General features: G+C 37.8%; 1 protein-coding gene across 1 annotated transcript in view; it reads right to left on the bottom strand.

Moving 5' to 3' along the window:
- Positions 1-18,070, bottom strand: part of LOC116308867 (laminin subunit alpha-3) — a 31,084-nt gene that overhangs the window by 1,348 nt on the left and 11,666 nt on the right. The window contains exons 17-34 of the mRNA XM_089032899.1: positions 17,881-18,053; positions 17,159-17,425; positions 16,612-16,881; positions 9,253-9,423; positions 8,441-8,704; positions 7,395-7,725; positions 6,757-6,894; positions 6,418-6,626; positions 5,583-5,841; positions 5,030-5,129; positions 4,028-4,187; positions 3,582-3,705; positions 2,612-2,799; positions 2,123-2,353; positions 1,665-1,825; positions 1,226-1,343; positions 735-962; positions 24-305 (exon numbers count right to left, since the gene is read on the bottom strand). Coding sequence (XP_088889025.1) covers positions 24-305; positions 735-962; positions 1,226-1,343; positions 1,665-1,825; positions 2,123-2,353; positions 2,612-2,799; positions 3,582-3,705; positions 4,028-4,187; positions 5,030-5,129; positions 5,583-5,841; positions 6,418-6,626; positions 6,757-6,894; positions 7,395-7,725; positions 8,441-8,704; positions 9,253-9,423; positions 16,612-16,881; positions 17,159-17,425; positions 17,881-18,053 — 3,674 coding nt within the window. The remainder of the gene's footprint in view (positions 1-23; positions 306-734; positions 963-1,225; positions 1,344-1,664; positions 1,826-2,122; positions 2,354-2,611; positions 2,800-3,581; positions 3,706-4,027; positions 4,188-5,029; positions 5,130-5,582; positions 5,842-6,417; positions 6,627-6,756; positions 6,895-7,394; positions 7,726-8,440; positions 8,705-9,252; positions 9,424-16,611; positions 16,882-17,158; positions 17,426-17,880; positions 18,054-18,070) is intronic.

Here is an 18,070-nt window from a genome sequence, read left to right as displayed (position 1 = left end):
AGAAATAACACACGAATACTTACGATCCATATTGACTTATCATCAGGAATGGTAATAGTCAACAAAAGATCCGATTCAAGGTTAACAGATATCCGTTCCTTCATCGTGCCTCTCGTAGACGATACACCGACACTTCTACATCCGGTCACGTGGGGGCAATACCGGAAGTCAATGAGAGAAGCAACAGCCGAATCACTGTGGCTGACAATAACGCGGCCATTAAACGAGAGGTAATGGGGCTGAAAGTAATGCACCAGGATAAAGTAGCGTCCAGGCTTCGCTCTTGCGTTCAAGTAAATTGTTCTCTGAAACGAGTCCAAGAAACAAACTTTTGAATATACATATTATTTTGAAAATCATTTCTTAGTGTTCATTCACGTGATCACGTGCCTTAGCATTAATCCATTGGTTTTACATCTTCCTTTTCACTTGCTAACCACGTGCACATATTTATTTTTGGAATTACATTTTCCTTCCACGGGATAATCACGTGCACAAACCCAAACGTACGTATGTACTCACTGACCCATATTTGGGAAACATCTTCCTTTCCACGTTATAATCACGTGCACAAACCCATACGTACGTATATACTCAATGACCCATATTTGGGAAACATCTTCCTTTCCACGTTATAATCACGTGCACAAACCTATACGTACGTATATACACACTGACCCATATTTAGGATACATCTTTCCACGTGATAATCACATGCGTATGCATATACTCACCTGCCCACGGTTAATATAAGCCAGTCGTACAGTATGGTCCATTAGATAGGGCGGCCTAACGTTGCCATGACCATTATCATCAGTGTTATTCTCAGCCTGAATGACCAACCCATCGGAAGGGTTAGTAAAAGTCGAGGATATACAAGAAGGCCCAGCTTTCACGCATTGCGGTGCGGCAGAGAGGTAACCTGGGTTCCACTGATCGTGAGGTATTGCGGTGATCGAATCCTGGAAAGGGAAATTGTAATTTGAATCAAGGAGGCTTCAGAGAAGAGATAATTGAAATGTCAGGCTGCTTTTGTGATTGAAGACTGGGTCTGTCTGTCTGACTGCAACACCGACTGGACATCTGACATGAATGCGAAGGGTCATTTCTGTATGACTGGGAGTCTGACTGGCTGTGTTACATGCGAAGGTTGTGTGTCTGTCATATCTGTACTTTTAGGTAGATCTACAGGTGTCTGTCTGTCTGTGTCACGTGGTATACCTACCAAAGCCATTGTCAGTGTCGTGCTGACTTTAATGAAAGTATTTCCGTTGCGAATACTCCTAAATAAGTGAACTTGTTTGCTGTTACCAAGAGCAACTTGTCGACAACCAAACGAGTACCTAAAACACACCAAACTTTGAGAGCATGTCAAATATAATAGGCCAAATCCACTTTCAACCCATTTCAGACCGCGTGTCATTCCTTAGAGTATCGTTTCTTTGTTTAACGGTTGCACATGAAAAGACACATGAATATGGATACAATTCAACAAAAGAATATTATCCTCAAGAGAATGACACGTAGACAGGGGAAAACATTATGCATTGCTAGGTGGATTTGGTCTATTAAAACTAAAATCAAAATTGAATTTAATAGGTTTAGACTCCCCCCCCAAAAAAATCCCAGCTCGATCGATTTGTTAAATATATTGCCTTACATACTTGCAGTTCAAGATGTTCATTCTTCCACTTTCTGACGTTCTTCCAGAGCGCCATGTGATGTCAAGAATCCCTGTACGCGGGTATCCATCGTAGAAGTAGGAAGCGACGAGAATGTATTGACCAGGAGGGTGGTTGGGTGGCAGGTCTATGGTTAGGACATTCTGAAAAAGAAAACACAAAGTAAGCTTGGAAATGTTTATTCTCGAGGTGAAAGCATTGTCAGGAGAATGAATGGCAAGAGTACACAAATGCTTTATTCTTTTTTGACATTGCGTAACAGAACATTTTTACACAGTCCTTTAAGAGTTAACTGACGATAGAGATGGCAACCATATTAGTGTACATAACAACAGAAACTAATGACAAAGTCATTGTCAAAGGTGCACCAAATATGGCGGCTGTGACATCATGCGAAAATACTCTATAAAAAGGAAAAAAGGAAGGACAATGAAAATTACCCGAAGTCCGTCGAGCACGACTCCAGGGAACGGTGCGCGTACAGAAGTGATTATTGAACCAGTGACCAAAGCTCTCTCAGCTTCAAATGTGACAAAATCTATCCCGTCCATGGAGGGGTGGCGATAGTGTAGACAATATGGCAGTTTGCTGTTGACTTCACATGGATTATAGACTTTTTTCGTGAGAACTGATGGCTTGTAGTAGTCTTGTGGGAGAAGAACCAGGTAATCCTATGGAAAAAGATTTTCATATTTTAGGTAGCACATATACATGATAGTTGCTTGACTGACTGACACGAATGGATGGATGGATGGATGGATGGATGGAGGGGTGAATGGATGGATGGATGGATGGATGGATGGATGGATGGATGGATGGATGGAGGGGTGGATGAATGAATGGATGGATGGATGGATGGATGGATGGATGGATGGATGGATGGATGGATGAATGGATGGATGGATGGATGAGGCACTGGGAATATTTACCAACAGTATACGAGATGGACTGGCGGCAAGAATTAGATCCCATTTTCCTTGACTCAGTATGACTTCAACAGGAAGTCCTCGGCTATCCGTGACGGTGAGAAACTGGGGAGCAGTAGTCTGCCAAGATAAAGTCGACTTGAATAGAGCACCGATCTTGTGCTGATAAGCGGGTCCTGTTGGAAAATATCCTGAAAAGGTACAAATAACAATAATAATCACCACAGCTGCAACCACCATCACCACCGCTGCCACAACATCTTCATCAACACCACCAACAATATTTTCATCACCACCACCAACAATATCTTCATCACCACCACCAACAATATCATCACCACCACCAACAATATCATCATCACCACCAACAATATCATCATCACCACCAACAACAATATCATCATCACCACCACCAATATCATCATCACCACCACCAACAATATCATCATCACCACCAACAATATCATCATCACCACCAACAATATCATCATCACCACCAACAATATCATCATCACCACCACCAACAATATCATCATCACCACCAACAACAATATCATCATCACCACCACCAATATCATCATCACCACCACCAACAATATCATCATCACCACCAACAATATCATCATCACCACCAACAACAATATCATCATCACCACCACCAATATCATCATCACCACCACCAACAATATCATCATCACCACCAACAATATCATCATCACCACCAACAATATCATCATCACCACCACCAACAATATCATCATCACCACCAACAATATCATCATCACCACCACCAACAATATCATCATCACCACCAACAATATCATCATCATCACCACCAACAATATCATCACCACCACCAACACCATCATCACCACCACCACCAACAATATCTTCATCACCACCACCTTAACAACATCATCGTCACCACTTTCAACAAATTGAAGTAGTTAGATACAGTAACAGTCATTCTAACCTGATTGGGAAGTTGGAACAAATTTAACAAGCATCCCCACTGACTGCACTTGTTTCAGGGTGTAGTAAAAAATCATGCTGTAGTTCGTTGTCCTTGGAATATTGATCAGCATGTGAATGCGCGACTAAGAAAGGAGAAAATGATAATAAGCTAGCGTCACAGGCAAAAGTCATTAAGGTTATCAAGCTGCGGTTTTTCAAATCGAGATTTCTTCGGCCATTTTTATGTTTTACGTTTCTGCAACCCTGAAGGGTCCAAACGGGACTACGTGTTTATCTGGATATTACATAACCATTGAATGTAGAACAGAAAATCGGAAATATGAGGTTACGGGAAAACTGCAATTTATGCTTGCTTTGATGGAAGCACGCTTACCCAATTAGCCACACTAGCTATTCTCCCCTCCCCCCTCCCTGAGCCACTAGGGAAGTTAAGACAAGCGTTACCTGGTAAGAGTTAAGTTCAGTGTATCCTTTCCAGGAATAACCAGGAAATGCCAGGGGGTCGTTCCTGACCACCACAGGTCTTTCTCTCATGTTCTTTGCGTCTTCGAGCTCAAACTTGATGTGGTGAAGATCGGGATAGAAGACGCTGTCTGAAGCAATTCTGTGGATATGGAAAGAAATCTTTATCAAAAGGTATTGGCTAACTTTGTATTTGAGTAGGGTTCGTAATGACCCTTACTCACGCGGCAGCTATGTTTATTCTCGTTAGAATAATAACCTTTGTGTAAACCCGCATACATTTATTCTCAAGCACTTGAATGCGACGCTAAGCGTGGAGGAATCTATTGTTCAGACCAACATGGCTGCTACGTGAACAAGTGGAACATGCTGTACGATCTTCTCTGTTGTTAAGGGAACGTTTATTTTTGAAATGAAATGGAGCGAGGGGAGGGGGGATGTGATGAAGGGGAATTCTAGGCCTCAATGGAATTATATAAACTTTAAATTGGCCTCATTGTCGTTTGGGATGCGGTTGAGTGCGTGCGAGAAGGGGCGTGGGGTGGCGTGGGGGATGGGGAAGAAATGAAATAGACCCTTTGCCAAAATGGCGGCCGAAAATTGAAATGAGTTAAATTAAAAACCCAATACCAGCACTCGAAAGAGCATCTTTACTTTAGTATCCCTACAAAGATTCATTATGACAGGTGTCATATCGGCCGAGAAAACTTTAGTTTAAAATTGACAAATCTACAGGCGTTTGTATGTCTGGGGTTATTGGTTTTTCCCCCAGTTTAAAGTCATTCGAATTTGCGGCCGCCATTTTGGCAAAGGGTCTATTTACCAAATCACAGGGCAGATTCATGTCTATGTTTTTATACTTACAATGGTTCTATTTTACCTTTCACTACCTCCCCCACGTAAAACTATTTTTTAATGGAATTAGGTGACAAGCTGTAATAATGTTTTCACTTTCAATAAATAAAGTGTTATAAAGATATTTACCTATCACAGAGCTTTCCTCCGATACCGTTTAGACATATACACTGTCCCGTGTAGGCATCACAGTGCGATCCAAACGAAGCCCCTGGATTACAAGCACACCCTAAAAAAACAAAACAATAAACGCCACTTAATACTATCCTCTTTTCTAAAAACACGCATCAGTCTTTGCTCTATTGTCTGGTTACAGTCTCACAAATCATAGGTGAATAGCCCATGTAAATTTTGATCTCAATCAAAAGTCCCTAAACATAAGGACACTAAGGACAATCGGGAATCTTCGGCTTTCCTCCTGGACTCATTACCCGACAAAATGTTAGTGGTGTTCCGCTCTACGACTTTTTTTCCGGTTATCCTCCCTCCGTAAATAAAATTCAACATGTGAGTTGACTAAATATCTAGTTAGGAACTTCTGGAGTTGTAGGTTGTAAAAATGGTAGTGCTTGTGGAGCAAATCTCACGAAAGAGCCCTTTACCGGGGTTGATCAGTGACTGTAAAATATACGTTTTTTAACACAATACTAGTACTGGGCAAAACATGGCAGTTTTTACATACTTTTACATCCAAAGGGATCCCAATACTGGAAGTCGTAGTAACCACTCTTGCAGTGCGAACAGCTAAGCCCAGTCACGTGAGCCTTACACGTACAGTCACCATTCACCTTGTTACAGGTTCTAATGCCACCAATTGTTCCATTAGTATTGCAACCACAAGATTCACAGCCCAACGGGTTGAATAGACTCAAGCCATAAAACAAATCTTTGCATTCCTCGCACTGTACTCCTTGCACGTTGGCTTTGCACATGCATGTTTGCTGTGGTAAGGACGGACAGACAGACAGAAAGTAAAAAATCGTTAATTGGGATCCCTGCGTCTTTTGGGTATTTGGCAAACTTTACAGGTTGGGAATACCTCTTGTATATGAAAGTTAGCTGAGTTAAAGACGTGGTACATTCAATACAGGCTGATCAAAATTCAAAGAAGTTTATAGTTTCATATCATCAGAATGTTTACCATAGAGAATGGGACTTCTTAGAATTGCTATCTGCAAGTCGACCTATGATTGTTATAACAAGCGAAACAAGAATTTGAGGAGCGCCAGGGGAAATTTTATTTCAAGGTCCAGTTGTCCAGCTTCCCGGGAGCAGCCAGGGGGATTGACGGAAAACTTTGCCACAAGAGTTTGTTACTGTACAGATCTTCAGCTTTTTGTACTTCCACATTCTCACACTGTATAAAGATTTCCCAGGGGCGTAGCGAGGTCTCGATTATAGTGGGCGCAATTTGCCATTTTCCCGCCAAATCCACAGGAATCCCGTATTACATTTTGGTGCGTCCCCCCTCCCTACGCTAGTGAGATTTACCCAAAATTAGAAGAAAAGATTCTTACACTGTTGATGTTCCCGCAAGTGTTTTCTTGTCCTGGCAGGATAAGCATTCCCGCGGGATTACAGTTACACGGCTTACACTTCGGGAAGTCAAAATAACCAACTCTGCACTTGTCGCATTTGATTCCGTCAAAATTTCGTCGACACTGGCACTGACCATCGCTTCCGCTACAGAACCTACTCAGAGAACCATGTTTATTGCAGTTACATTCTGTGTAGAGGAAAAAAATAGAACACGTGAGAAATAAAAAACTTCTGGATTTCAGTGGCGTGCATGTGACGTCATAGTCGCCATGTTGGTTGACCGACAAAAAATTTAGTTCTCAACAAAATCTATTCACCTTTGCATTGTGGGTAGCCATAGTAACTAAACGATTCACAGCGGTCACACTTGTCTCCACCATAACCCGGTAGACATTCACATTTCCCCTTCACATCGCATATCCGTGAAGCTGAGCCAACAGCACTACAGAAGCAACCTGTATTCAACGACACAAACACAGATTATGAGTAGTTTTAATATTGTTATAATACTCATTGACGTGCTTGAATCGCTATAGGCCGATGAAGACGTCCTTAGGGTCGTCACGCAAAAGGGAAGAGTTGCGTGACAACCCTAAGGACGTCCACGTAGAAGTGAAGAAGCGCCATTATGCTAAAGGAATGCGTGTATATCATTATGGAAGTGCTATCTTTCTCCGAGCATTCTGATTGGATTAGCTGATCTTTGCGTCTAGTAGTTGGCAAACTACGATTGGTCGAACGGTTGCCGTTAATTCCGTACTGTGACAATAGTCCCCTTGCATGTGACGTCAAAGCAGCTCAATTTGGAGCACGAAACAAAAGAATTTCAATCTCATGAGAATTGTTATATCCTCCAAATTGAGATGCATTCCGACGTATTGCAAGGGATCTATAGACCTTTGATTTTTTTAAGTCAAACTTTACGAAATAATAGTCCAGTTTTTGATGAACTTACGTCTACATTGCGGGAACCCTGTGTAGCTTATCATACACTGATCACATCGCCTTCCAACGACATTCGTCTTACACTCGCACTGCCCACCAAACATTTTACAAAAAAGACTGGTCGATCCTTTGGGATTACAGTCACACTGAAAAGGAGCTCCCACGAACCACGTTGTCATGGTGAAGATTGCGTCATGACAAACGAAGTCACGTGTTTTCTTTGGGTCCACGTAGAAGTGGTTTTTGCTGCATCGTTGAAGGAACGTGTTGACCTTATGCTGAGGGAGAGGTTTGAAGAGGTCTTGGGAGTACATTTTGTCGGGAACAAGAAGGACGTATACCTAAGAATAGGTTAACATGAACTAATGAATAAGTACCACAAAAGTAAAGTATATACCAGAATATTCATGAGTTTATTACGTTGCATTATTGCATTGCATAGATCTTTCTCACGCGGCAGCCATGTTGACTGGAAGAATAGATTTCCACCGTGTGGCTTCGCATTCAAGCGCTTCAGAATGAGGTTACGCGTGGTTAAACAAAACTTTTTCCCTCATGGGGATAAACATGGCGTCGTGTGACAAAGGTACGTCCATTAAAAGAATGTTATTTCACATTAAACCAGCAAATGAACATCATCAAACATGACCGCCTTTTTTATTTTCTAAAGGATAATTACGCTGATCGTAATCCATTGAAGGGAACGTGGTTCAAGAGTCTGCTAAAACACCTCTTTCCCTTCGTTGTTTGGTGTCCCATTTCAGACCATGTGATGCCACTTTTGGGAGTTGATTATTTCATGTGTAAATATTTTCTCATATTCCTCATAAGAGAACAATTCTCAGGAGAATGTCACATGGTCTGAAATGGGCAATTTGCATACGAAGGTAAAGAGGTCTATTCTAGTCCTCTAAGCATTACAGCAAAGCTAGTAGCAAATTTCATTCAAGATGGTGCCATTTTAGGATTGATTCCAATCTGTTTATAGTAAAAAAATCATTGCAATTGAACCAAGAAAAACTACTCATATTTTAATTTTTTTCTTGTTCCACTTACCACTTTTATTTCACGTAAAACCTCAATCATAATAGACGCCATTCCTTGCGTGAGGGAGAAGCCACTCATACCGTATTTGTGTACTTTGATACGACATCCTTCCACTGCAGGGCAGTACGTGAAGGCGATATCAACGGTCAGCGGTGTACCATTTGATACCAGGCGCACTCTTCCTTGTGCTTTCAAAAAGTCAATTAGCTTGTAGTGCATGAGGATGAGGTAATTACCGGAAGACTTGATGGCACCTTTGACAGTGAACCGAATCTGGGAAGCAAAAGCACAAGGATATAATAATAACAATTGTACATTCTCGACTTTCACATCCCCATAATCCCTTGCGTCTTTAACCAGAGGGTAAAAACCCACTTATTTTGCTGAAGGCTGAACAGACAATGTTGAAAATACCTTGTTTGGTATCCAAAGATAAAACGAAGAAGTAAAAAACAGAAAAAGATAGAAGCTTGAAGACGTTTAAAGTAAATTTTAAACATTTTTTCGTAAGTCAATACATTTTCTGTAAGACCAAAACTCTTGATTATCTGTACACGCAAAAATAACTTGGAATAAACTGATAATCAGTATTGTACAGATAAAAACAGGTATAGTATAAATTCAATTAAGAAACCTTTCAATTTGGGACAGTTTTTTGATTGGTTACCCCAAAAAACGCAAGGCATTATGGGGATGTGAAAGTCGAGAATAGCTTGAGAATAATACTGTGCGCAACACAGGAATACCAACATACTAATTCTAGGCTGCTCTATATCGACTCCTGCGGGCTCCCTGTGGTTAATTCAAAGTATCAACCATACCTTACGGTCACGTGATGGTATATGACGTAGACCAGGACCCATCATGGTGGACGAACCTTTGGGCATGTAATAGGATGAACGTAGGCACGTATATCCATGGGAATGACAGTAAAAGAAAGGCTTAATGTGGGAAACGTTCCATTTAGTCTCCAAGGTTGCTGTAAGTGATATCTAAAATATACAAACAATGTTTTTTGAAATAAGATAAGTCTGAATATGGCAAGCAGGTAGGTAGGTAGGTAGGTTGGCAGGTAGTCAGTTAGGTAGGTTAGGTAGGTTAGGTAGGTTAGGTAGGTTAGGTAGGTTAGGTAGGTAAGTAGGTAGGTAGATAGGTAGGTAGGTAGATAGATAGGTAGGTAGGTAGTAGGTAGGTAGGTAGGTAGGTAGGTAGTAGGTAGGTAGGTAGTAGGTAGGTTAGATAGGTAGTAGGTAGGTAGGTATAGGTAGGTAGGTTTGCAGGTATTTAGGTAGGTAGGTTTAGATAGTAGGTAGGTAGGTAGGTAGGTAGGTAGGTAGGTAGGTAGGTAGGTAGGTAGGTAGGGTGGAGGTAGGTATGTGGGTAGGTAGGGTATAGGTAGGTTGGCAGGGTAGGTTGGGCAGGTAGTCAGGTAGGTAGGTAAGTAGGTAGGTATATATATATATGATAAATATATATAGCAGCAGTTTTACATTTATATTTGTTAATCCATTTAAAACGTGTACAGCCAAACTAGTTTGAGTAGAAAGTGTTATATTTAGACAACAAACTGTTAAAGTAAAGAAAGGAAAAATAGAAAGATGGTTAGACGAAAAGAAAAAAAAAAGAGAAAAAGATAGAGAAAGGGAAGAAAGGAAAGAAAAAAGGAAGAAAGGTAGGAAAGAATGAAGGGACACAAGGGAGCAAAGTTGAGTCGATGTATATTTTTTTCAACAACAACGGGCAAAGCAATACACATTCCACAACGCGATCTTAATCAAAGAGAAGATGAGAATGTATAATATATAACATTCGATTTTGACCCGTGTTATTCGGTCTTTGATCTATTCGATTTTGACCCATTCGTTTCGATAGTTTAATCTATTCGATTTTGACCCATTCTATTCGATAGTTTAATCTATTCGATTTTGACCCATTCTGTTCGATAGTTTAATATATCCGATTTTGACCCATTCTATTCGATAGTTTAATCTATTCGATTTTGACCCATTCTATTCGATAGTTTGATCTATTCGATTTTGACCCATTCTATTCGATAGTTAGATCTATTCGATTTTGACCCATTCTATTCGATAATTTGATCTATTCGATTTTCACACATTCTATTTGATAGTTTGACTTATTCGATTTTGACCCATTCTATTCGATAGTTTAATCTATTCGATTTTGACCCATTCTATTCGATAGTTTAATCTATTCGATTTTGACCCATTCTATTCGATAGTTTAATCTATTCGATTTTGACCCATTCTATTCGATAGTTTGATCTATTCGACTTTGACCCATTCTATTCGATAGTTAGATCTATTCGATTTTGGCCCATTCTATTCGATAATTTGATCTATTCGATTTTAACACATTCTATTTGATAGTTTGACTTATTCGATTTTGACCCATTCTATTCGATAGTTTAATCTATTCGATTTTGACCCATTCTATTCGATAGTTAGATCTATTCGATTTTGACCCATTCTATTCGATAGTTTAATCTACTCGATTTGACCCATTCTATTCGATAGTTTGATCTATTCGACTTTGACCCAATCTATTCGATAGTTTGATCTATTCGATTTTGACCCATTCTATTCGATACTTTGATCTATTCGATTTTCACACATTCTATTCGATAGTTTGATTTATTCGATTTTGACCCATTCTATTCGATACTCTGATCTATTCGATTTTGACCCATTCTATTCGATCTCTGATCTATTCGATTTTGACCCATTCTATTCGATAGTTTATTCTATTCGATTTTCATCCATTCTATTTGATAGTTTGATCTATTCGATTTTGACCCATTCTATTCGATAGTTTAATCTATTCGATTTTGAACCATTCTATTCGATAGTTTGATCTATTCGATTTTGACCCATTCTATTCGATACTTTGATCTATTCGATTTTGACCCATTCTATTCGATAGTTTGATCTATTCGATTTTGACCCATTCTATTCGATAATTTGATCTATTCGATTTTCACCCATTCTATTCGATACTTTGATCTATTCGATTTTGACCCATTCTATTCGATACTTTGATCTTTTCGATTTGACCCATTCTATTCGATCTTTGGTCTATTCGATTTTGACCCATTCTATTCGATCTTTGATCTATTCGATTTTGACCCATTCTATTCGATAATTTGATTTATTCGATTTTGACCCATTCTATTCGATACTCTGATCTATTCGATTTTGACATATTCTATTCAATAGTTTGATCTATTCGATTTTGACACATTCTATTCGATAGTTTGATCTATTCGATTTTGACCCATTCTAGTCGATCTTTGGTCTACTCGATTTTGACCCATTCTATTCGATACTTTGATTTATTCGATTTTGACCCATTCTAATCGATAGTTTAATCTATTCGATTTTGACCCATTCTATTCGATCTTTGATCTATTCGATTTTGACCCATTCTATTCGATAGTTTAATCTATTCGATTTTCATCCATTCTATTCGATGTTTGATCTATTCGATTTTGACCCATTCTATTCGATAGTTTTATCTATTCGATTTTGACCCATTCTAATCGATAGTTTGATCTATTCGATTTGACCCATTCTATTCGATAGTTTAATCTATTCGATTTTGACCCATTCTATTCGATAGTTTGATCTATTCGATTTTGACCCATTCTATTCGATTGTTATCTATTCGATTTCATCCATTCTATTCGATAGTTTATCTATCGATTTGACCCATTCTAATTCGATAGTTTAATCTATTCGATTTTGACCCATTCTATTCGATGTTTGAATCTATTCGATTTTGACCCTTCTATTCGATAGTTTGATCTATTCGATTTTGACCCATTCTAATCGATACTTTGATCAATTCGATTTTGACCCATTCTATTCGATAGTTTGATCTATTCGTTTTGACCCATTCTATTCGATGTTTGATGATCTATTCGATTTTGACCCATTCTATTCGATAGTTTACTCATTCGATTTTTACCCATTCTATTCGATAGTTTTTGATCTATTCGATTTTGACCCATTCTATTCGATAGTTTGATCTATTCGATTTTGACCCATTCTATTCGATAGTTTAATCTATTCGATTTTGACCCTTCTATTCGATGCTTTGATTTTATTCGATTTTGACCCATTCTATCGATAGTTTAATCTATTCGATTTTGACCCATTCTATTCGATATTTGATCTATTCGATTTTGACCCATTCTATTTGATAGTTTGATCTATTCGATTTTGCCCATTCTATTCGATTTTGGATCTATTCGATTTTGAAACCCATTCTATTCGATAGTTTTCGATCTATTCGCTTTTGATTCGGATTTTGACCCATTCTATTCGATAGATTTATTCGATTTTGATTATTCGATTTGACCCATTCTATTCGATAGTTTGATCTATTCGATTTTTGACCCATTCTATTCGATACTTTGATCTATTCATTTTGACCATTCTGTTTCGATCTATTCGATTTTGACCCATTCCTATTCGATAGTTTGAATCTATTCGATTTGACCCATTCTATTCGATAGTGAATCTATTCGATTTTGACCCATTCTATTCGATAGTTTGATCTATCCGATTTTGACCCATTCTATTCGATAGTTTAATCTATTCGATTTTGACCCATTCTATTCGATAGTTTAATCTATTCGATTTTGACCCATTCTATTCGATAGTTTTGATCTATTCGATTTTGACCCATTCTATCGATAGTTTCTATTTTGCGATTTTGACCCATCGATTCTATTCGATAGTTTTGATCTATTCGATTTTGACTTGATCCATTCCCATTCAATCGATAGGTTGATCTATTCGATTTTGACCCATTCTAATCGATAGTTTTGAATCTATTCGATTTACCCATGCCATCTATTCGACGTGGTTGATCTATTCGATTCCCATTCTATTCGATAGTTTGGATCTATTCGATTTTTAACCCAGCTTCTATTCGATAGTTTTTTTAATCTATTCGATTTTGACCCATTCTATTCGATTTTGATCTATTCGATTTGACCCATTCTATTCGATACTTTGATCTTTTCGATTGACCCATTCTATTCGATCTTTTATCTATTCGATTTTGACCCATTCTATTAGATACTTTGAATCTATTCGATTTTGACCCATTCTATTCGATACCCATCGTTGATCTATTTTCGATGTTTTCCCTTCTATTCGATAGTTTGATCGAGTCGATTTTTCCCATTCTATTCGATAAGTTTGAATCTATTCGCTTGACCCATTCTATTCGATAGTTTTAATCTATTCGATTTTGACTCCCATTCTATTCGATAGTTTAATCTATTCGATTTTGACCCATTCTATTCGATAGTTTGATCTATTCGATTTTGACCCATTCTATTCTATAGTTTTGATCTATTCGATTTTGAACCGATATTCTATTCGATAGTTTGATCTATTCGATTTTGACCCATTCTATTCGATACTTTGATCTATTCGATTTTGACCCATTCTATTCGATAGTTTGATCTATTCGATTTTGACCCATTCTATTCGATAGTTTGATCTATTCGATTTTGACCCATTCTATTAGATAGTTTGATCTATTCGATTTTGACCCATTCTATTCGATAGTTTGATCTATTCGATTTTGACCCATTCTATTAGCTTACTTTGATCAATTCGATTTTGACCCATTATATTCGATAGTTTGAGTCTATTCGATTTTTAACCCATTCTATTCGATAGTTTGATCTATTCGATTTTGACCCATTCTATTAGATACTTTGATCTATTCGATTTTGACCCATTCTAGTCGATAGTTTAATCTATTCGATTTTGACCCATTCTTTTAGATACTTTGATCTATTCGATTTTGACCCATTCTATTCGATAGTTTAGTCTATTCGATTTTAACCCATTCTATTCGATAGTTTGATCTATTCGATTTTGACCCATTCTATTAGATACTTTGATCTATTCGATTTTGACCCATTCTAGTCGATAGTTTAATCTATTCGATTTTGACCCATTCTATTCGATACTTTGATTTATTCGATTTTGACCTATTCTAATCGATAGTTTAATCTATTCGATTTTGACCCATTCTATTCGATCTTTGATCTATTCGATTTTGACCCATTCTATTCGATAGTTTAATCTATTCGATTTTCATCCATTCTATTCGATGTTTGATCTATTCGATTTTGACCCATTCTATTCGATAGTTTGATCTATTCGATTTTGACCCATTCTATTCGATAGTTTGATCTATTCGATTTTGACCCATTCTATTCGATAGTTTAATCTATTCGATTTTGACCCATTCTATTCGATAGTTTAATCTATTCGATTTTGACCCATTCTATTCGATAGTTTGATCTATTCGATTTTGACCCATTCTATTAGATACTTTGATCAATTCGATTTTGACCCATTCTATTCGATAGTTTAATCTATTCGATTTTCATCCATTCTATTCGATAGTTTGATCTATTCGATTTTCATTCATTCTATTCGATAGTTTGATCTATTCGATTTTGACCCATTCTATTCGATAGTTTAATCTATTCGATTTTGACCCATTCTATTCGATAGTTTAATCTATTCGATTTTTACCCATTCTATTCGATACTTTGATCTATTCGATTTTGACCCATTCTATTCGATAGTTTGATCTATTCGATTTTGACCCATTCTATTCGATAGTTTGATCTATTCGATTTTGACCCATTCTATTCGATACTTTGATCTATTCGATTTTGACCCATTCTATTCGATTGTTTGATCTTTTCGATTTTGACCCATTCTATTCGATCTTTGGTCTATTCGATTTTGACCCATTCTATTCGATCTTTGAGCTATTTGATTTTGACCCATTCTATTCGATAATTTGATTCATTCGATTTTGACCCATTCTATTCGATACTCTGATCTATTCGATTTTGACATATTCTATTCGATAGTTTGATCTATTCGATTTTGACGCATTCTATTCGATAGTATATCTATTCGATTTTGACCCATTCTAGTCGATCTTTGGTCTACTCGATTTTGACCCATTCTATTCGATAGTTTGATCTATTCGATTTTGAACCATTCTAATCGATAGTTTAATCTATTCGATTTTGACCCATTCTATTCGATCTTTGATCTATTCGATTTTGACCCATTCTATTCGATAGTTTAATCTATTCGATTTTCATCCATTCTATTCGATGTTTGCTCTATTCGATTTTGACCCATTCTATTGGATAGTTTGATCTATTCGATTTTGACCCATTCTATTCGATAGTTTGATCTATTCGATTTTGACCCATTCTATTCGATAGTTTAATCTATTCGATTTTGACCCATTCTATTCGATAGTTTAATCTATTCGATTTTGACCCATTCTATTCGATAGTTTGATCTATTCGATTTTGACCCATTCTATTAGATACTTTGATCAATTCGATTTTGACCCATTCTATTCGATAGTTTAATCTATTCGATTTTCATCCATTCTATTCGATAGTTTGATCTATTCGATTTTCATCCATTCTATTCGATAGTTTGATCTATTCGATTTTGACCCATTCTATTCGATAGTTTAATCTATTCGATTTTGACCCATTCTATTCGATAGTTTAATCTATTCGATTTTGACCCATTCTATTCGATACTTTGATCTATTCGATTTTGACCCATTCTATTCGATACTTTGATCTATTCGATTTTGTCCCATTCTATTCGATAGTTTGATCTATTCGATTTTGACCCATTCTATTCGATACTTTGATCTATTCGATTTTGACCCATTCTATTCGATAGTTTGATCTTTTCGATTTTGACCCATTCTATTCGATCTTTGGTCTATTCGATTTTGACCCATTCTATTGGATCTTTGATCTATTCGATTTTGACCCATTCTATTCGATAATTTGATTCATTCGATTTTGACCCATTCTATTCGATACTCTGATCTTTTCGATTTTGACATATTCTATTCGATAGTTTGATCTATTCGATTTTGACGCATTCTATTCGATAGTTTGATCTATTCGATTTTGACCCATTCTATTCGATCTTTGGTCTACTCGATTTTGACCCATTCTATTCGATCTTTGATGTATTCGATTTTGACCCGTTCTATTGGATAGTTTGATCTATTCGATTTTGACACGTGTTATTCGCTATTTTGAGCTATAAATATATAAATTGATTACTTACAATCCCGATTTTTGCGGCTTGCGTCGTAGAGAGACTAATCTTGTTTCTGAATAGGTTACCTTGCAGCTCGAATACCATTGGCTGGCCCATGCCATTGATTACAGCATGTAGGCATGCAAACGTATAAACACAGGGAAGAGCTTCAAACAAGCCTCGAGACTGTTCGTGAAGGACGTTGACTCGACGAACGTTGCGATCAGGCTGAAGATACTTTATGACGAGGATATAACGACCTGCTTGTTTGACTTGAATCTCATAGGAAATGCTCAACTGGAACAGATTGAAAACATAAAATGCGGATCTTTTTTCTAGAATGAGTGTACATCCCAGTTGAACAGGAAGGACTTGGTAAGCGCGCAACACGGATGGGAAAAAGCAGAAATTAGAGTTACACTCTACTACGTGTTTGGGAGACTTGGAAAATATACTCTATATTGGTGGCGAGGTGAGAAGTTTAGAGGTTATTACTGAGCAAAAAACCTGGAGAGGCTACAGCCCGTCTATTGCATCCCCTTATTGCCTAATGATTATTAAAGGCTACGCCTACCTGAGATCTTCCTAGAAGAGCCATTTTGTTGCCATAGCTTACTCTATTCAGTGCAAATTTAGGTTCGTCAAAACTGAGCACAGGAAACCCGTTGCCTTGCAAACCGTGGCTTCCTTGAATCGTTACGACGTCTGGATCGCTGGTAGTGTAATACTTGTGCATACTGCATTGCTTGTTGAAGTATTTGCGCACCTCACAGGGTTCTGTGGATACGAAACGTAGGACTGACCCAGTGTAGTACTCTTCTGGTAGAAGCGCCACGTAATCCTGTTTGATTTAACACCATTATGCTAAACGGTTAGAAAATTTCTCTTTTTAAAGAGATCGGAAAGCATACACACGCAGAACGAATGAACGAACAACGAACTGCACATGTATGCACAAACAAAGGAATACTCCAGTTTCAAAGTCTCAAAGGGTTAGCCTCTATTTTGTGCAGAATATTCATGTGTTCCATGGAAGGTCCGTGGAATTTCAAAGTGTTTGTATTGATGAAGTTGTGTGTTCTTTACTTTACCGTTAGTATTTGTGAATATTTGGACATGGATATCAGGCTAAGCCTGAGTAAATAAGTCTGTAATCAAGGTACACAGCAATATTTGACTAAATCGAGGACGTTCTGTTAATGCAGGTTAATCAACCAATCAAAGCGTCTGTTATAAAAAAATATTCGAATATCTACATGTACGATGCGCCACAGGAATTCCAAGCGAATAACTTACCATTAACAAGTCAGAGCTTCCCGTGTTGATTGACACAGTCCACATGCCTTTCTTCAATTCCCATTCTGCAGTTTTTCCATTTTCAGCCAACACTACGAACTTAGTTTGCGCTCCACCGCTGTAAGATGTCGGTCTAAATGTGTGAACTATCCTATGTGTGGGATCTCTTGCTCCTGGAGTAAAAGAAGTG

Source organism: Actinia tenebrosa, unplaced genomic scaffold (assembly GCF_029948245.1).
Source record: "Actinia tenebrosa isolate PJP-AT-01 unplaced genomic scaffold, QUT_ActTen_1.0 PGA_scaffold1__47_contigs__length_23844297, whole genome shotgun sequence".
NCBI classification, from domain to species: domain Eukaryota; kingdom Metazoa; phylum Cnidaria; class Anthozoa; order Actiniaria; family Actiniidae; genus Actinia; species Actinia tenebrosa.
The sequence above is the reverse complement of the archived record's forward strand: the minus strand, read 5'-3'. Positions and strand labels throughout refer to the sequence as shown.